This window comes from Bufo bufo, chromosome 4, assembly GCF_905171765.1.
Source record: "Bufo bufo chromosome 4, aBufBuf1.1, whole genome shotgun sequence".
NCBI classification, from domain to species: domain Eukaryota; kingdom Metazoa; phylum Chordata; class Amphibia; order Anura; family Bufonidae; genus Bufo; species Bufo bufo.
The window spans coordinates 382,314,500-382,335,744 of record NC_053392.1 but is presented as its reverse complement, the minus strand read 5'-3'; the positions used below and the strand labels follow the sequence as shown (position 1 = coordinate 382,335,744).

At 43.1% G+C, this 21,245-nt stretch overlaps 1 protein-coding gene across 1 annotated transcript in view; it reads left to right on the top strand.

Moving 5' to 3' along the window:
- LOC120998526 (interleukin-20 receptor subunit alpha-like) overlaps window positions 1-21,245 on the top strand; it is a 57,505-nt gene that overhangs the window by 13,880 nt on the left and 22,380 nt on the right. The window contains exons 2-4 of the mRNA XM_040429203.1: window positions 2,267-2,378; window positions 3,495-3,664; window positions 19,441-19,589. Of these exons, the coding sequence (XP_040285137.1) occupies window positions 2,267-2,378; window positions 3,495-3,664; window positions 19,441-19,589 (431 nt within the window). The remainder of the gene's footprint in view (window positions 1-2,266; window positions 2,379-3,494; window positions 3,665-19,440; window positions 19,590-21,245) is intronic.

Here is a 21,245-nt window from a genome sequence, read left to right as displayed (position 1 = left end):
GGGGAGAGCAGGATGTGCTACATTCATTGGGGGAATGGGGCTAGGTGAGGATTCCTTTTTTTAATTTTATTAATTTATTAATACTATAAGGGCAGTGCTACTGTAAGGGGGCACTAATTGGGCAGCGTTATTGTAGAGGGCAGCACTACTATATGGGAGTTACTAAGAGGGCAGCACTACTGTAAGAAGGGCACTAAGGGGCCAGCACTTCTGTGTGGGCATATTAGTCAGGCATAATTACTATGTGGGGGCACAAGGGGAGCTGGACAGGATTGGGCATGTATAGACAGGCTTGGGCAGAGTTAGGGCTAATGCACACAAACTTATTTTCTTTCCATGTCCATTCAGGTTTTTTGTGGACCATATGCAGAACCATTCACTTCAATGGGTCCGCAAAAAATCTGAAGTTACTTTGTGTGCATTCCATTTCCGTATGTCCGTATTTCCAATCCACCAAAAAATTGAATATGTCCTATTATTATCCGCATTACGGACAAGGATAGTACTATTCTATTAGGGAAGAAAACATATAAAAATAAAATAATGTGGTTGCATAAGTGTGCACACCCTCTTATAACTGGGGATGTAGCTGTGTTCAGAATTAAATTCAAAATCATGTTAAATAGGAGTCAGCATACACCTGCCATCATTTAAAGTGCCTCTGATTAACCCCAATTTAATTTGACTCCTATTTAACATGATTTTGAATGTGATTGCTTAATTCTGAACACAGCTACATCCCCAGTTATAAGAGGGTGTGCACACTTATGCAACCACATTATTTTATTTTTATATTTTTTCTTCCCTCCACCTAAAAGATTTCAGTTTGTTTTTCAATTGAGTGGTACAGTTTATAGGTCACATTAAAGGTGGAAAAAGTTCTGAAATGATTTATCTTTGTCTCATATTTTTACATCACAGAAACCTGACATTTTAACAGGGGCGTGTAGACTTTTTATATCCACTGTATGTAATAAAAGCAGCCCGTAAATCAAACATTTAAAAAAGCTACAAGCAGAAAACAAGTAGTAAGTGGTTCTTCTGTCCCACCTAATACAGAATTCATCTTTGCTTTGTCAGAAGATGGACATGAAGTAGGCTTAAAGCCCTTGTTGGGTCATATATTTTTAATAATTTAAGAGTTTGACATATATTTTATGGATGCAATTTGTTAGAAATATTTTAGTATCTTGGGAGTGAACATTAAGAAACTCATTGCTTTATACATCCCATTTTAAAGGATATATCAACCTTTTCAACCATTTTTTTCTCCATTGCATCTTAAAAGGATTGTTTGGGCTACAGATATTTATAACCTATCCTTAGAATAGGTCATTAATATCAGCTAATCAGCTGTTTTGGGCAGCCAAGGCGCCAGTAACTATACAGTGTGCAGGGTGGAAACGTAAAGCTCCATACACTGTGTAGTTGCTGATGCTGATGTACTGCAGTTCCCATTCACTTGAATGGGAGCTGAGCTGCAGTAGGCCAGCACAACCACCACACCATGTACAGTCTGGGTTGTAAACAATAAACAAGGAGATTTTAAACTTATTTTTTTATTCAAGATGCATTGAAAGAATAAAACAGATTGCAAGGGTGGATATAGCCGTTAATGTTAATGGAACTTTGAGATTAAGGTCTGTATGCATTTAGTAACCCTCACATAAAATGCAATGTACAAATAATATCACATCATACGGTATTTAATGATTCAATCTCCTTGATCTTGCTAGCAGGGCCCTTTTCTCTAGCATTTGAATTGTGTTTCAGTGTGCAACTTTGTGGTGTCTAATTAGTTTTTTACATGCACTTTTTACATGACGAGCACTGTGCCAATTTCTGGATCCCTGCTAATCACCCAGTAGTTGCCTATCCTGAGGATAGGCCATCAGATAGAAAAGGCTGGACAACCCCTTTTTTTATATATATATATATATATATATATATATATATATTTTTTTATTTTTTATTTTTTTTATTTTCCAAAAGATAGAAATCTACAATCTTCCATTTCAATATCACAGAACAATAGTAACATCATCTCATCTTATACTAAGTTTCCCTCTTATTTATTAACCCCCCCATCCCTCCCTCCCCCTTTTTTCCGCGGAGCTGCCGTATCTACACCAAATGTCATTGTTTCCAGTTGCCCCAAATCCGCAACCAGGCTGCCTTTTTCCCCGCTGTTTGAGCAAGAATGTATTCATACTGGACAACCCCTTTAATTTTATGACCCTCGTACATGCTTCGTGTTTCCTTGCAGCAAATGATTCCTGTGACTTAAAAGTTGAATTCTCATCCAAGAACTTTAAAAATATCCTAACCTGGACAACAAATAAAAAAGAAGGAATTCGCTACAATGTAATGTACAAAAAGTAAGTTATACCTTATCTTCATTTAATAGTACTTAAATTAGTGATGCAGGGCAGGGCGACTCTACTTATCTTGCTTCTTGTCTGTTGGAGATGGGTATCTATGACATACTCTATGAGCCTGCTTGACACAACAAGGATGTTTCACATGAGCACTCTACTAGCATATACTGCATTCTCTTAAGGAGCTACATAAGTGCTAAGATGGATGACATATCTGATATCTGAAAAAATACTGCTTCTCCTCAATCAAGGAAGTGTAAACAAAACAAAGTGCTCATCTCATGGAGAGTGCAACCTCTGGTGCTGCAGAATCCATTACACACATAGGAGCTGCTGCAATTCTAACCTTTATTTAACTTTCAATTACAATAGTGTTCTGTCAATTAATAAGCCAAAAGATTCACCTTGCGTATGGCTCAGCTCTAAATGAATTACCTGCCAGCCAGACTCTTTTGGCAGTGGCTTCTCTAGTCTAAGAGTAATAGGATTGAGCATGTTGAAATTCCACAGCTTGATCCTTCTTTCCAACATATGCCATTAGGGAAAAATTGGGACACCCTCTTACATATTAGATGGTTCGCAATTCCCACTGAAAATAACTATGTATTACCAGCTTAAAGGAGTTGGACAGCAGAATAAAAGGGTCTTAACTGCTGCTATTTAAACATTAACTACCCACCACTTCTGTACCGATACTGCCCAGTTCCCCAGTCACTTTCTCCTTCCTGGTCCAGCGATGACTTTCTGAGACAAGAGCATGTGACCACAGCCACCAATCCCTGGCTGCAGAGGTGACCTGTTACACTTGGTGATTGACTGCAGCGGTCACATACCTCTGTATCAGAAAGTGATCAATGGATCAGGAAGTAGGGAGTGGCGGAGGACCAGGCAGCATTGGTATGAGAGTGCTGGTGAATCTGTAAGGTGAGTATTGCTTTTTAAATGTTTGAAAAACACCCACAACTGTTAAGATCATATTTTTTATGACAGAAAACCCCTTTAAATGACAGGAATGTTACTTGAATATTTTTGGAACTCTGCAGATTTCTTTTCATCAACATGATTTTTTATTTTTTTTGCTTTGGTGTTTTCATATTTTATTTCCTTGATTCATAGATATGGGAAAGACCTCTGGTGGAAGAAAGCAGAATGCACAAATATCACTCAGAACTGGTGTGACCTAACAAAAGAAACAAGCCATCTTACATCTAAATATTATGGCATGGTAGTTATCAGTGACCAAAACTGTAGCATACAAACAGATCGATTTAAACCATTATTTGACAGTGAGTATGCACATCTTATCTATGTAACCTGTGACAGGAGTGAACGCAGACAATAGGAGCACCTGTGGAAGCACAATATAGCGGCCCCTTGGTTTCCATCTAAATTGTGTGGGATTCTGGTTATGGGCAACATTCTTCTTGGTTCTCCAAGAAATCCCTCACTAGTATAGTAGTTCAACAAATTTTGTAGGCCATTGGGGGAATCATGCCTGCAACCTCTTATTGTAGTTATGTGATTCCTTTTGTGTTGGCTGGATAGATTACAGATGCCAACTTTCAAGGCAGTTTAGGTCTCTTCTGCAATAACTGAAGATGAGACCTAAGCTGTTTTGAAAACTTGTTTGTGTACAGTCGTGGCCAAAAGTTTTGAGAATTACATAAATATTGGACATTGGAAAAGTTGCTGCTTAAGTTTTTATAATAGCAATTTGCATATACTCCAGAATGTTATGAAGAGTGATCAGATGAATTGCATAGTCCTTCTTTGCCATGAAAATTAACTTAATCCCCAAAAAACCTTTCCACTGCATTTCATTGCTGTCATTAAAGGACCTGCTGAGATCATTTCAGTAATCGTCTTGTTAACTCAGATGAGAATGTTGACGAGCACAAGGCTGGAGATCATTATGTCAGGCTGATTGGGTTAAAATGGCAGACTTGACATGTTAAAAGGAGGGTGATGCTTGAAGTCATTGTTCTTCCATTGTTAACCATGGTGACCTGCAAAGAAACGCGTGCAGCCATCATTGCGTTGCATAAAAATGGCTTCACAGGCAAGGATATTGTGGCTACTAAGATTGCACCTCAATCAACAATTTATAGGATCATCAAGAACTTCAAGGAAAGAGGTTAAATTCTTGTTAAGAAGGCTTCAGGGCGTCCAAGAAAGTCCAGCAAGCGCCAGGATCGTCTCCTAAAGAGGATTCAGCTGTGGGATCGGAGTGCCACCAGTGCAGAGCTTGCTCAGGAATGGCAGCAGGCAGGTGTGAGCGCATCTGCACGCACAGTGAGGCGAAGACTTTTGGAAGATGGCCTGGTGTCAAGAAGGGCAGCAAAGAAGCCACTTCTCTCCAAAAAAACATCAGGGACAGATTTATCTTCTGCAGAAAGTATGGCGAATGGACTGCTGAGGACTGGGGCAAAGTCATATTCTCCGATGAAGCCTCTTTCCGATTGTTTGGGGCATCTGGAAAAAGGCTTGTCTGGAGAAGAAAAGGTGAGCGCTACCATCAGTCCTGTGTCATGCCAACAGTAAAGCATCCTGAGACCATTCATGTGTGGGGTTGCTTCTCATTCAAGGGAGTGGGCTCACTCACAATTTTGCCCAAAAACACAGCCATGAATAAAGAATGGTACCAAAACACCCTCCAACAGCAACTTCTTCCAACAATCCAACAACAGTTTGGTGAAGAACAATGCATTTTCCAGCACGATGGAGCACCGTGCCATAAGGCAAAAGTGATAACTAAGTGGCTCGGAGACCAAAACGTTGACATTTTGGGTCCATGGCCTGGAAACTCCCCAGATCTTAATCCCATTGAGAACTTTTGGTCAATCTTCAAGAGGCGGGTGGACAAACAAAAACCCACTAATTCTGACAAACTCCAAGAAGTGATTATGAAAGAATGGGTTGCTATCTGTCAGGAATTGGCCCAGAAGTTGATTGAGAGCATGCCCAGTCGAATTGCAGAGGTCCTGAAAAAGAAGGGCCAACACTGCAAATACTGACTCTTTGCATAAATGTCATGTAATTGTCGATAAAAGCCTTTGAAACGTATGAAGTGCGTGTAATTATATTTCACTACATCACAGAAACAAACGGATACAAAGATCTAAAAGCAGTTTAGCAGCAAACTTTGTGAAAACTAATATTTGTGTCATTCTCAAAACTTTTGGCCACGACTGTATACCACTTAGCCAATAAAAAAGGTGTAATAGGACTGCACTTATTGCCTTTATGGATGGCTAACACTGTATAAAACTGTACTACTGCAGTTTCTTATGTTCATTATATGAGTAAATAGACTGCTCTATTATTTTTAAGACTGGATTCACACAGAGCACATTGGTGGTGTATATCTTGGGGGCAGTTTTCAAAGACAAAACAGAGATGTTTGTCTATATGGAATGTATCTCTCTGCACATATAGTAGCAGATTCTAATCCTATAGATGGTGTAAACTTACAGATAGAGTTGAGCGGACACCTGGATGTTCGGGTTCGGCCGAACTTGACCCCCGAACCCAAACCCCATTGAAGTCAATGGGGACCCGAACTTTTGGGCACTAAAATGGCTCTAAAATAGTCCTGGAAAGGGCTAGAGGGCTGCAAAAGGCATACAAATGTGCTTAAGAGCATGACAACTGTTCTGCAAACAAATGTGGATGGGGAAATGACTTAAAATAACATAAAATACAGAAAAAATAAAAATAGTCTGGATCTGACTAGGAGTAGGAGGTTGAGGAGGCGGTGGATGGGTGGATGTGGCGGTGTAGGTGGAAGCGGCGGTGAAGGAGGAATAGGTAGCCAACACTGATTTGTGTTATTTTTAAATTGAGGTATCCCCCAAAATATTGGGACATATAACAAAATAAAACAGAGAATAAGTGCACTTGAGTACAAGAATGGATGGTTGAGGCTGGTATAAATGTATATTCTGCACAAGGTACGGACAAGTCCTGTGGGATCCATGCCTGGTTCATTTTAATAAACGTAAGCTTGTCCACATTGGCTGCGGCCTGTGATAATGCTCTCTGCCGTGCTAAACACACGTTCACACTATACACTGGCTGCAGGGCAGGTCAGCACCTCCAAGGCTGACAAAGCTTTTCCACATTTTGGCCATGCTAACCCTGCCTTCTCAGGTGCTGGTGGTGCCCCAGCTGCGTTGGCGACCTCTTCCTCCTCCTCTGCCTTCTCCTTGTGCTTCCACTGTGCCCCCGCTGTCAGGTGGGAATGCCATCATCACCGTGCGCTTGTAGTCACGCATCTTCCGATCAGTAACAGACGATTTTGAAAGATTTAGGCCCCTGTCACCCAGGCACAGCAGGGGTTCATTCACGGTAAAAGGGGGTTCATGTCACCCAGCAATAGAACAGAGGATTTTGAGAGATTTAGGCCCCTGTCACCCAGGCACAGCAGGGGTTCATTCACGGCAAAAGGGGGTTCTTGTCACCCAGCAATACAACAGTGGATTTTGAGAGATTTAGGCCCCTGTCACCCAGGCACAGCAGGGGTTCATTCACAGCAAAAGGGGGTTCATGTCACCCAGCAATAGAACAGAGGATTTCGAGAGATTTAGGCACCTGTCACCCAGCACAGCAGGGGTTTGTATACGCAAAAAATGGTAAAATGGCACCCGACAATTAAAAATAAGAATTTTTTCAATTTAGGGCACTAAAATTGGCACTTAAAATAGTCCTTGAAAAGGCTAGAGGGATGTAAAAGGCAGCAAAATGTGCTTAAGAGCATGGCAACTGCTCTGCAAACAAATGTGGATAGGGAAATAACTTAAAATGAAATAAAATAACAAAAAATTACAAATTATTAACCTACAACTCAGATAAGGAGGTGGATATTGAGTCGGAGGTTGAGGAGGCGGTGAATGTGGTGTTGTAGAGGAGGTAGCCAACAATGTTTTTTTATTTTTATTATTGGGTAGGTAGCCCCCAAAATATTGGGACAAATTAAAAAAAAAGAAAACAAAGAATCATTGCACTTGACTTGAGTACAAGAATGTATGTTTGATGGTGGTATAAATGTCTATTCTGCACAAGGTACAGACAAGTCTTGTGAGATCCAAGCCAGGTTCATTTTAATGAACGTGAGCTTGTCCACGTTGGCTGTGGACAGGCGGCTGCATCTGTCTGTAATGACGCCTCCTGCTGTGCTAAATACACGTTCAGAGTACACTGGCTGCAGGGCAGGCCAGCACCTCCAAGGCATACAGGGCAAGCTCTGGCCATGTGGACAATTTGGAGACCCAGAAGTTGAATGGGGCAGAACCATCAGTCAGTACGTGTAGTCGTGTGCACAGGTACTGTTCCACCATGTTGTTCAAATGCTGCCTCCTGCTAACACGCTCCATATCCGCAGTTGGGGCTGGTTGTTGCGGCGAGGTGACAAAGGTTTTCCACATGTCGGCCGTGCTAACCCTGCCTTCTGAGGTGCTGGCGCTGACACAGCTGCGTTGGCGACCTCTTCCTCCTCCCCTGCCTTCACCTTGTGCTTCCACTTGTCCCCCGGCATCAGTCGGGAATGCTCTCAGGAGCTCGTCTACCAGCGTGCACCTGTAGTCGCGCATCTTCCGATCACGCTCCAGTAAGGGAATTAAGGACGGCACATGGTCTTTGTAACGGGGATCCAGCAGGGTGGCCACCCAGTAGTCAGCACACATTAAAATGTGGGCAACTCTGCAGTCGTTGCGCAGGCACAGCAGCATGTAGTCGCTCATGTGTGCCAGGCTGCCCAGAGGTAAGGACAAGCTGTCCTCTGTGGGAGGCGTATCGTCTGCGTCCTCCGTTTCCCCCCAGCCACGCACCAGTGATGGGCCCGAGCTGCGCTGGGTGCCACCCCGCTGTGAACATGCTTCATCCTCATCCTCCTCCACCTCCTCCTCATCCTCGTCCTCCAGTTGTGGGCCCTGTCTGGCCACATTTGTACCTGGCCTCTGCTGTTGCAAAAAAACTCCCTCTGAGTCACTTCTAAGAGACTGGCCTGAAAGTGCTAAAAATGACCCCTCTTCCTCCTCCTCCTCCTCCTGGGCCACCTCCTCTTCCATCATCGCCCTAAGTGTTTTCTCAAGGAGACATAGAAATGGTATTGTAACGCTGATAACGGCGTCATCGCCACTGGCCATGTTGGTGGAGTACTCGAAACAGCACAACAGGGCACACAGGTCTCGCATGGAGGCCCAGTCATTGGTGGTGAAGTGGTGCTGTTCCGCAGTGTTACTGACCCGTGCGTGCTGCAGCTGAAACTCCACTATGGCCTGCTGCTTCTCACACAGTCTGTCCAGCATGTGCAAGGTGGAGTTCCACCTGGTGGGCACGACGCATATTAGGCAGTGAGCGGGAAGGCCGAAGCTACGCTGTAGCGCAGACAGGCCAGCAGCAGCAGGATGTGAACGCCGTAAGCGCGCACAGACGGCCCGCACTTTATGCAGCAGCTCTGACATGTCGGGGTAGTTGTGAATGAACTTCTGCACCACCAAATTCAGCACATGGGCCAGACAAGGGATGTGTGTCAAACCGGCTAGTCCCAGAGCTGCGACGAGATTTCGCCCATTATCGCACACCACCAGGCCGGGCTTGAGGCTCACTGGCAGCAACCACTCGTCGGTCTGTTGTTCAATACCCCGCCACAACTCCTGCGCGGTGTGGGGCCTGTCCCCCAAACATATGAGTTTCAGAATGGCCTGCTGACGTTTACCCTGGGCTGTGCTGAAGTTGGTGGTGAAGGTGTGTGGCTGACTGGATGAGTAGGTGGAAGAAGAGGAAGAGGAAGCGGAGGAGGAGGCTACAGCAGGCAACGAATGATGCCCTGCGATCCTTGGCTGCGGAAGGACGTGCGCCAAAGAGCTCTCCGCTTGGGGCCCAGCCGCCACTACATTTACCCAGTGTGCAGTTAGGGAGATATAGCGTCCCTGGCCATACTTACTGGTCCACGTATCTGTGGTTAGGTGGACCTTGCCACAGATGGCGTTCCGCAGTGCACACTTGATTTTTTTGGATACTTGGTTGTGCAGGGAAGGCACGGCTCTCTTGGAGAAGTAGTGGCGGCTGGGAACAACATACTGTGGGACAGCAAGCGACATGAGCTGTTTGAAGCTGTCTGTGTCCACCAGCCTGAATGACAGCATTTCATAGGCCAGTAGTTTAGAAATGCTGGCATTCAGGGCCAGGGATCGAGGGTGGCTAGGTGGTAATTTACGCTTTCTCTCAAATGTTTGTGAGATGGAGAGCTGAACGCTGCCGTGTGACATGGTGGAGATGCTTTGTGACGGAGGTGGTGGTGTTGGTGGTACGTCCTCTGTTTGCTGGGCGGCAGGTGCCAACGTTCCTCCAGAGGCGGAGGAAGAGGCCGAGGCTGCAGCATAAGAGGTAGTGAGTGAGTTCCTTGTTTTTAAGGTGTTTACTCCACTGTTCTGAACCTTAGCACAACATGCATGACCAGGCATCTGCATGCAAAGCATGAACTATGCTTTGCATGCAGATGCCTGGTCATGCAGGTTGTGCTAAGGTTCAGAACGTTAATGCCTCACTTCAGGCTCTGATGGCACAGCGTGCAAACCACTCGGGTCTTGTCGTCAGCACATTGTTTGAAGAACTGCCACGCCAGGGAACTCCTTGAAGCTGCCTTTGGGGTGCTCTGTCCCAGGTGGTGTTGGCCAGTAGCAGGCGAACTCTCTTGGCAGCGGGTGTTCTGCTTTTGCCCACTGCTCCCTCTTTTGCTACACTGTTGGCTCGGTCTCACCACTGCCTCTTCCTCCGAACTCTGAAAGTCAGTGGCATGACCTTCATTACATGTGGGGTCTAGGACCTCATTGTCCCCTGCATCGTCTTCCACCCAGTGTTCCTCCCTGACCTCCTGTTCGGTCTGCACACTGAAGAAAGACGCAGCAGTTGGCACCTGTGTTTCATCATCAGAGACGTGCTGAGGTGGTATTCCCATGTCCTCATCATCAGGAAACATAAGTGGTTGTGCTTCAGTGCATTCTATGTCTTCCACCGCTGGGGAAGGGCTAGGTGGATGCCCTTGACAAACCCTGCTAGCAGAGTCTTCAAACAGCATAAGAGACTGCTGCATAAGTTGAGGCTCAGACAGTTTCCCTGATATGCATGGGGGTGATGTGACAGACGTATGGGCTTGGTTTTCAGGTGCCATCTGTAGAAGACTGGGTGGGAGATAATGTGAACGTGCTGGATCCACTGTCGGCCACCCAATTGACTAATGCCTGTACCTGCTCAGGCCTTACCATCCTTAGAACGGCATTGGGCCCCACCAAATATCGCTGTAAATTCTGGCGTCTACTGTGACCTGAGGTAGTTGGTACACTAGGACGTGTGGCTGTGGCAGAATGGCCACGTCCTCTCCCAGCACCAGAGGGTCCACTAACACCACCACGACCATGTCCGCGTCCCTTACTAGATGTTTTCCTCATTGTTACCGTTCACCACAATAAGAAAAAAATTATTTAGACCAATGTATTGAATTCAAATTCAGGCCTTTTTTTACAGGCACCTAACACTTTCTGGCTATCTATTTAGGTACCGTATTACACTAATAGAGACACAGCAGAAACCACTGATTTAGGGAATTGCTAATTTGGGAATTGTATTTCAACCAAGAACAAAAACTGTGCTTTGACGGACACTAATTAACTTGACCAGCCACAGCAGTAACCTCGGATTTAGCTGAATATAAATTTTAGGCCTAGTATTTAGGCCCTAGATGGATGACAGGTATCCCTTTATGGACAGAATTACACTTGGAGATGCACGGTAGCGTGTGAAGTTATTGAGAATGACCCTATCAGCACCTTCAATGTAATATACCCTTTTATGGATAGATTTAAACTTGGCCTGCTACAGCAAAAACCACTGATTTAGGGAATTGCTAATTTGGGAATTGTATTTCAACCCAGAAAAAAATATATCCTTTGCCAGACAGCAGACAGTATTACAATTGGCTAGCCACAGCTGAAACACCAGATTTAAGGTACTGCTATTTTGGCAATTGTATTTCACCCCTCAGTAAAATAGCAAGCACAGCCAAGCCCCTGATGTAGGATATAGCAAAAAAAAACACACTATTGATGGTTAAATGGACTTGGTGGCAGCTTGTGCTGGCGCACCACAAGACACAAAATGTCCGCCAATTACCCCAGAAAAAAATTACTGAAAAACGCTCTGGGCAGCCTAAAAACAGTGACCAATTAACTAGCAGAAGTTGAATGATGCACAGCTGTAGATCGATAACTTCAGTAAGTGTTTTTGATGAGTAAATCCCTGCCTAATCTGGCCCTAACAGCAGCAGCTGCATCCTATCCCTACACTGATCAGAGCAGAGTGACGTGCTGCGCTACGTGACTCCAGCTTAAATAGAGGCTGGGTCACATGCTGCACTGGCCAATCACAGCCATGCCAATAGTAGGCATGGCTGTGATAGCCTCTTGGGGCAAGTAGTATGACGCTTGTTGATTGGCTGCTTTGCAGCCTTTCAAAAAGCGCCGAACACCGAACCTGGACCCGGACTTTTACGTAAATGTTCGGGTTCGGGTCCGTGTCACGAACACCCCAAAATTCGGTACGAACCCGAAATATACAGTTCGGGTTCGCTCATCCCTACTTGTCTAATCCCAGATGTGCAGTATATTAGAGGGTTTTTTCACCCTAACCAAAAAGCTATATTTCTGTCCTAAATGTGATAGTCACTCATGCTTGTCTAATCCCAGATATGCAGTATATTAGAGGGTTTTTTCACCCTAACCAAAAAGCTGTATTTCTGTCCTAAATTTGAGTCACTTATGCTTGTCTAATCCCAGATGTGCAGTATATTAGAGGTTTTTTTCACCCTAACCAAAAAGCTGTATTTCTGTCCTAAATGTGACAGTCACTTATGCTTGTCTAATCCCAGATGTGCAGTATATTAGAGGGTTTTTTCACCCTAACCAAAAAGCTGTATTTCTGTCCTAAATGTGACAGTCACTTATGCTTGTCTAATCCCAGATGTGCAGTATGAGAGTTTTTTTTTCACCCCAGTATGCCAAAGCCGTATTTATGGCCTAAATGTGACAGTCACTTATGCACTTGTAATCCCAGATGTGCAATATATTAGAGGCTTTTTTCACCCCAGTAACCAAAAAGCTGTATTTCTGGCCTAAATGTGACAGTCACCTATGCTTGTCTAATCCCAGATGTGCAGTATATTAGAGGGTTTTTTCACCCTAACCAAAAAGCTGTATTTCTGTCCTAAATGTGACAGTCACTTATGCTTGTCTAATCCCAGATGTGCAGTATGTCAGTCTTTTTTCACCCCAGTATGCCAAAGCTGTATTTCTGGACTTGCAGACATGCAGATAGCCTGTGCTGGTGCACTATCGTTGCATAAAATGGCTGCCGATCATGTATTGATATTGACTAACTGAAGAAAAAAAAGTTTGTTTTCAGCAGTAGTTGGCTCAGTGCAGGCTTAAAAAAATTGTGCACTGCACCCACAAAACACTTTTTCTGTAGATCGCTGAGTACATAAACCAGTTCTTGATCATATTTCTCCCTCACAGCAGCTGCAGCCTCTCCCTACACTAATCCGAGCAGAGTGATGAGCGGCGCTACGTGACTCCAGCTTAAATAGAGGCTGGGTCACATGCTGCAGTTGGCCAATCACAGCCATGCCAATAGTAGGCATGGCTGTGATGGCCTTTTGGGTCAAGTAGTATGACGCTTGTTGATTGGCTGCTGTGCAGCCTTTCAAAAAGTGCCATAAAAATCGGCGAACACCGAACTTTTACATAAATGTTCGGGTTCGGATCTGGGTGCCGAAAACCCAAAAGTTCGGTACGAACCCGAACTTTACAGTTCGGGTTCGCTTAACTCTACTTAGACATGCACCAACCTTATTACAGTGACTCATACTGGAAGATAAATTTGGGCATAGCTAGATATTTTTGTCTACTTATATACCAAGTATTGGTTTACTTCATTTGCAACAGAATTTTAGGCAAGAATTGTCATGCAAAATTGGTCTAAAAGAAAAACTTTAGCAACTAGGAGCCCACTCCATACTTGGCAGAACCTAGCTCTGTTACACAGCTGACACCCACCTGCAGTGACTGCAATAGTAAACTTCTGTAGTAAAAGGTAAAAAATTGGTTATAAAAAAATATAAAAGTACTAAAATGAATTCTGTATATAGAATTAATAAACAAATAACATAATGTTATTGCTGCATCTGAAACATCTGAACTATTAAAATATAAAAGTATTAATCCGTTCTAATAAATGCATTTGGAAAAAACTATCAAAATGCCTGAATGACTTTTTTTGGTCACCTTGTCTCCCCCCAAAAAATTTAATGAAAAGTGATTGAAAATACAAAGTGCAAATTCTCACACAGTTCTGCAGATGGAAAGTTATTGGTGTCAGAATATGGTGACAAATAAACAATGTTTTAACAAAGTAAATTTTTTTAAAACTATTAGAGCATAAGAAAAACTCAACAATTTGGTTTTGCTGTAATGATACTGCCCCACAATTAAAGGTACAGTAGCATGTCAGTTTCAGAGCACAGCTATCACAGTAAAAACAAAAGCCCCAAAACAACAATAGTAGAATTGCATTTCTTTTTACAATTTCACATCACATTCACATTTACATTTTCCCATTTTCCAATATGTGATATGGTAGATTATATTGTACAATTAATAAAATATAACTTGTCCTACAAAAAAACAAGACCTCATATGGATATGGGACTTGAACATGCAATTTTCTGATCATCCATATAATCCACTTCAATACCAGTGTATTGCAGTATATTATGTCAGTTAGTGACTTTATAAACTGCCATAATGCCTATTAGGTCCTGGCAATAGTATGGCCTAATAGGCATCTATACATGGAGGGCCATTGTTAGCCCCAAGATGCCATGGTGATTAAGTGAGCAAGGAGCTTCCTTACCCCCTCTAACCACTAATGAACTGTGGCATTTTGCCGATCTGATTACCGTATTTTCTTCAGGTCCTTCCCCAACATTTCCATTGGATTAAGGTGAGGACTTGACTATTCCAAAACGTTAACTTTATTATTCTTTAACCATTCTTTGGCAGAACGGCTTGTGTGTTTAAGGTTTGTTGTCTTGCTGCATGACCATGTTCTTTTGTGATTCAGCTCCTTTACAGATATCGTGACATTTTCCTTTAGAATTTGTTGGTATAATTCAGAATTCATTGTTTCATCAACAATGGCAAGCCATCTTAGCCCAGATGCAACAAAACAGGCCCAAACCACAATACTACGTAGGCCCAAACCACAATACCACCATGTTTCACAGATGGAATGAGGTTTTTATGCTGGAATGCAGAGTTTTTTCTATGCGCTGGTGATCATCTATCCCAGTTTCTGGTGTAAAATATAGTAAATCCATCTGGTTGCATAGTCTACACCCCCTCAAACTAAACCCCACATACTTTTCTTGTCACTTTTAAAAAGTGGTAAGAGAAGTGAAAAGCTTTAATTTTTTTTTACGCTGGAAACGCTTTGATAAATGCCTGTAACTGTATCAGACTGTGTATTGGTGTAGTCCGAACTCTTTAAAGATGGATTTGTCTGACTTTCTTCAGCCCAATCATCAACAACTCTTCTTCTGAAGTTCTCAGAAATCTCCTATGTTTATGCCATGATACACTTCCAAGCATGTGGTTGTGAAGATCAGACTTTGATAGATCTCAGTTATTTAACCCCTTAGTGACCAGCCTGTTTTGGGTCTTAACGACTTTTTAAAATGTTTTCATCTTTGCCTTCCAAGAGCTATAACTTTTTTATTTTTCCATCTACGTAGCCATATGAGGGCTTGTTTTTTGGTGCAAGCTGTAGTTTTTTAATAGTGCCATTTTGAGGCACACATAAATTACTGACTTTAACTTTTATTAAATTTTTTTTATATACTTTCTACTGAGTTGTGTGAGGGCTTGATTTTTAAAGGACAACTTGTAATTTTCATTGTTATCATTTTATTGTACATAACACTTTTTGATCTCTTTTCTGGTGGCCAAAAAGCAGCAATTCTGGCATTTTTTTTACAGCATTCACCGTAAATTACATGATAATTGTGTAGTGCAGGTAGTTACGGACATGGTGATTCCAAATATGTGGAAGAGATTTTATTTTTTCAATTTTTTTCAATTGAGAAGCATTTTTTCAATGGAAAATATGTGTATTTCTTTACTTGGAATTTTGTTTTATCAAAAATTATTTTTTTACTTTATTTAATAGTCCCACACAGGGACTATAAATAGGCCATCTTTTGATCACTTCTAAAATACACTGCACTATTCCTGTAGTGCAATGCATTTTAATGTCAGTGCTATACTGACATTCACCAGCAGAAAGGCACTGCCTGCTGGGACACTCTAGAGCAGTGATGGCGAACCTTTTAGAGACTGAGTGCCCAAGCTGTAACCCAAAACCCACTTATTTATCGTGAAGTGCCAACACGGCAATTTAACCTGAATCCTACAGTCCAGTGTAGTATATCTTCCATGTACTTTATCATTTAGCTATAATATCCTGCCTACATTCAATGCGCTGCTTGTGCTGTTCATAGTGCGCCCTGTGCTGATGAATGGCAGGAAAAGGCATATTGGTACACCATAGACTATTTCAAGGGTGCAGGTGCCCACAGAGAGGGCTCTGAGTGCCTCCTCTGTCACCCGTGCCATAGGTTTGCCATCACTGCTCTAGAGGCAGGCCTGAGTGCATACACATTGGCACCCCATGATATCATTTGTGTGGTGCCAATGGGGTACAGACAGAGTCTGCTCCCTCTGTAACCGCTTACATGCCACAAAATTCAAACAGTCTCTATTCTCTGTGGTTACTTATCGGCGCTGCAGATCCACCAAGAAACGTGGGTAAAGTTCGCTTCACAGTCAAAAGTTCCAAAAGATGATGATTGCGCTGCCTATGAGTGTAGGATTCCACTCCCAGATTATTTTCCCAAATGCGCAGTTGTTTCACCTTGTAGCCAAACAATCGGATTCCAGAGGCTGGTGCACTCACGTACACCTGCACCCTAGAAAGAAGTTTTTACACAATAGTGAAGTTCCACCAGGTAATTCCGCTAAAATCTATTTATTGTACTTACAAAATAGACATAAAAATTCAGCCTTCTAAAATCAGAATGTCCTTATCTTGAGATAAGGACATTCTGATTTTAGGTGGTGGTGGAACTTCACTATTGTGTAAAAACTTCTTTCTAGGGTGCGGGTGTACGTGAGGGCACCAGCCTCTGGAATCCGATTGTTTGGCTACAAGGTGAAACAACTGCGCATTTGGGAAAAGAATCTGGGAGTGGAATCCTACACTCATAGGCAGCGCGATCATCATCTTTTGGAGCTTACATGCCACAGGTGCCATTGTTTGTGCATGTAATGGGTTAAACGGACCCAAAATGGCACTCCTGCCAGTCCGGGTCGTTACAGCAGGAGTGCAGCTCTCATGGGCTTAGACTGGGCCCTCTGTAAAAAGGTGTATTGGTGGTCACTAAAGGGTTAAATAAAGCTGATTGCCCACTTACACCAAATTGTCACCCCGTTGATTAAAAACACCTGACTTTTATTGCAGCTTCAAATTATCTTCTAATCCTAAAGGTTCACATACTTTTGCCCCTCACAGAAGTGTGATATTGGACCAAGTATTAGATGTTGGAATCATTTGTTTGATTTGGTTATCTTTATTCACTTTTAGGACTTGTGTAAAAATTCAATGTAGTCCTAGCTCAAATTAATGCAGAAATATAGAAAATTCTGAAAGATTCACAACCTTTCAAGCACCACTGTATATAGTTTTTCTATGTTTTTCAACTTCTGCCAATGTAAATTCTCTTGCTTAACCCCTTCCCGACATCCACCATACATGAGACTTTAAACATAGCTGCCCGGTGCCTGCTGTTTTACACAGCAGACACCCAGAGGCAGAGTCCTTGATCAGCGATAACATCGATCATGGACTTTTAACCTCTCAGATGCCATGGTCAATTGTGACCACTGCATCTGAGCAGTAAACTACTGGGAGCTCTACGCTCCTGGGGTCCAAAAGGCTCCCATACAGCAAAATTTTGGTTGCCATGGCAAACTTGGACTTTCTGACAGCTCTGAGACCTGTCATAGTGAAGTTCCTATCAGGCCCTGCCTGTGGCAGAACTTGATAGGAAGGTAGCAATTCTGATTTACCATTGCAGTCTAAGGGAGAAGCTATCAGAAAAAGGGAGAAATGATTGCATGTTAGGTTCCTTAGGGAGAATAAGTGTAAAAAAAAGTAAGAAATTGTTTTTAAAATTATAAAAAAAATATATAATTATCGCCCTCTCCCTTTCCCCATTTTACAAAGAAAAATAAATATAAAATAAAAATAATAAACATTCGTATCCCACATCCCAAAATGCCCAAACTATTAAGCGGAATAGAGGAAAAGAAAAATCAATATGGCGAATTGTTTTAGTTTTAGGAGTTGTTTTACCTCCCAAAATAATTGTCATACACATTCCGAAATAGGAGTCCTAACAGACAAAATTATTATTAAAACACAAGAAAAACAATAAAAATATGGTATCATTGTAATTGTACTGACCCTTAGAATCAATATAACATGTCCCTTCTTGGCGCAGCTGCAGCTATAAGCCTCCGCTCGGGAGGCGGAAAGGATGCAGCTGGCAGCGCATTTTCAGTGGAATTTCGGCGCAGTCGTCCACCCCAAAATTCAACTGTAAAAGCCGTTGTGTGAACGGTTCCTTAGCCTCAAGCCACCATGGTGATGGGTTGAGAGAGGGAGCCCCCTTAAGTACCTTGCAGACGAGCGTTTGTCACGCTGACTCCTGACATAATGCTGCCAGTGTTATCCAATAAATTCCAGAACTGTAAGCGTTATATAGCGTCATGAATCAATATAATGCTATGTGACGCACGTCAGTGCAGGGAGGTCAGGCCAGGAGCTGCGCTGCGGACTCGCAGCATGAAAAACGCTCCTCTGCAAGGAGCCTTACTCTCTCTAACCACCTTACTGACTATGGCACCTTTGGGGGCTAAATGATCAGGACTGGAGAGTGCAGCCGACATCCACAAGTGATGACAGAGGCACAGCTCTTGTACCTTAATATTTTGGTTTCATGTATTAGAGAAAATCTAAATCGCACATCCTCATTCCTATACTTCTGATATGACAACTGTTTTCAATTTTCAGCATGATAAAACATGGCTATACAGCACTATTATCAATCATTTGCTGTGCACTATTAGGAGGCATTAGTATACCGTTTGATCAAAGAGCATAGGCCCACTTACCGCATGTGAACTGGTGCAAAGAGCTCAGCTGTCCACAGCCTACCAGCCTGTCCACGGCCTACGGTGGCCGTCGCTGCGTTTGTGCCATGCTGGTGGAGTGATGGGGCCCAGGGCGTAGGTGGCTCTGCCGCACGGTGAGGGCACCGTGCGGCTGCTGGGTCCCATTGCCTGCTGGAGCGGTGTGGGGGCGTGACGGTCGCCGCACAGTGCCGCGCCAAAGTTAGAGTAGGTCCCCACTTTAAAGAGGCAACCTTGTCATGGTAAGTGGGCCTATGCTCTTTGATCAAACTGTGTATACTAGTGCACAGCAATAGATTGACAATAGCGCTGTATAGCCACGCTGTATCATGCTGTAATGTTAAACAGTTCTTTATATCAAAAGCATAGTATTGAGGATGTGCGATTTAGATTTGCTCTCATATTGAATATACCTTAATATTTTGGTACTGAGAGTTAACTGCCTTCCCAGTGCAATGTATTAGCACAGTAGTTACAGTGGCTGTCTTTAGTGCAAAACAGCTCATCGGCAAAGTTGCAGGGAGTCAAACCTCCGCCAATGTGATATTGATAACCTATCCTAAGGATATCAATACTAAAGTTCCAGACAGCCCATTTAAGATCTATTATTAAGATATTATCTGTTATAGCTCCTGTAATAAGAAAAGCAATGTAGCCCATGTGAACTAGATTTCATTTCCTTTTCAATTTTTATTTTCCAGCTATACTTGATCCTCCAGAAGTCAACCTATTTTTTTATGATACCACAATAGAAATACATTTAGCGCATGTTGTGGAAAATCTCAGTAGTATTCATAAGGATTTAACATATGAAATAAATATTTCTGGATTTAATACAGTTACAACCCGGGTAAGTCATTATTCAAAACTGTTGTTTAAAAAAATGTAGAGAAAAACTCCTGGAAATCCATTGATGTCAGCCCGCTGCTGTATAATTTTGCCAAGAATCATATCTGCTGTGTGGTCAAAAACATGCACAGAATCGCTGCATAAGTACCCTCATTGGGACTCGCTGTGTAAGGGGCTTTGTAGCCACAGACTAGTCAGAGTGCCCAATGGAAACCTTGGTTTTGGACATTCATGTCGATGTTACTTGGTCAAATATTGCTTCAGACCAAGTACACCCTGTTATGGCAATGATGTTCCCTATGCGCAGCAACTTCTTTAAGCAGGATAATGTGCCCTGCTAAACTGCAAACATTGTTCAGAAATGGTTTGAGAAGAAATGACCAGGTCCAGGTTACTGACTCTCTAAATCTCAGTCTCATTGAGGAATCTTTGATGTGTTGGAAAAAGACATCTAATCCAATGAGGGCCCCAACACACAACTTAAAGGGGTTGTCTGGGTTAAGAGTTGAACCCGGACATCCCTCCATTTTCACCCCGGCAGCCCCCCTAACAGGAGCATCGGAGCAGTTTATATTCCGATGCTCTCCTTTGCCCTGCGCTAAATTGCGCAGGGCAAAGGCATTTTTTGGAGATCAGGTGACGTACCGGCACTCTATGGAGCTGCCAGGAACCCGGTGACGTCACCGGCACAGGTGGGCGGGATTTAGCTCTGCCCTAGCCAGTAAAACGGCTAGGGCAGAGCTAAAGCCCGCCTCTCAGAGCCCGTGACGTCACCGAACACACTGCCGGGCGGAAGTTATCGCCCGGCAGTGTGTTATTAAAAACAAAAGAGCCCATGCCCTGCGCGATTTAGCACAGGGCAAGGGAGCGCATCGGAGCATGAGATGCTCCGATGCTAGCCTCAGGGGGGCTGTCTTGGTGAAAATAAGGGTATGTCCGGGTTCAGCTCTAAACCCGGACAACCCCTTTAAGGACCTAAAGAATCTGCTGCTAATGTCTTTGTATCAGATACCACAAAACACCCTCAGAGGTCTTGTGGACTCCGTGCATCAGAGCTGTTTTGGTGGCATGAGGGAGACCTACAAAATATTAGTTTTTAATGTTATGGCTCATCAATGAATATGTTATAAACACATGCAAATTAATGGACCACATGCCTCCTTTTATTCCACAAACTCAAAAATCATTCTGGGATTCCGATAGGTTGGAATGTGGGTTATGCATCAGTGGGTTTAAAAAAAATACTCACCTGCCTTCTGTTCAACCATGGCTTCCCTTCTGGGGCTGCTTCAGAATTAGAAAAAAGAAATATGCATTTTTCAAACTAGCAGCTGGATCTGAATGGCCACTGAATTAATCAAGAAAATATATAGCACCAATTGCTGTTTGTTATTTTCATTATTTCTCTTTCTACCTGATTGCTAACATTGCTGACGTGGATGCACTTGCTCAGTTCCATCTTTTATCTGCCACTAGCCATGTCTACTGTTACAGCTTCAGCAGAAAAAAAACACCCCTGAAGGACATGCCCCCTGTGGCATCTTCTAACATTTGATTGGTGGAGGCCCTGGGAGTTTGACCCCTGTCAATCTGATACTGCTGACCTATCCTGAGGGCAGATCATCAGTATAAAATTCTAGGATAACCCCTTTAATGG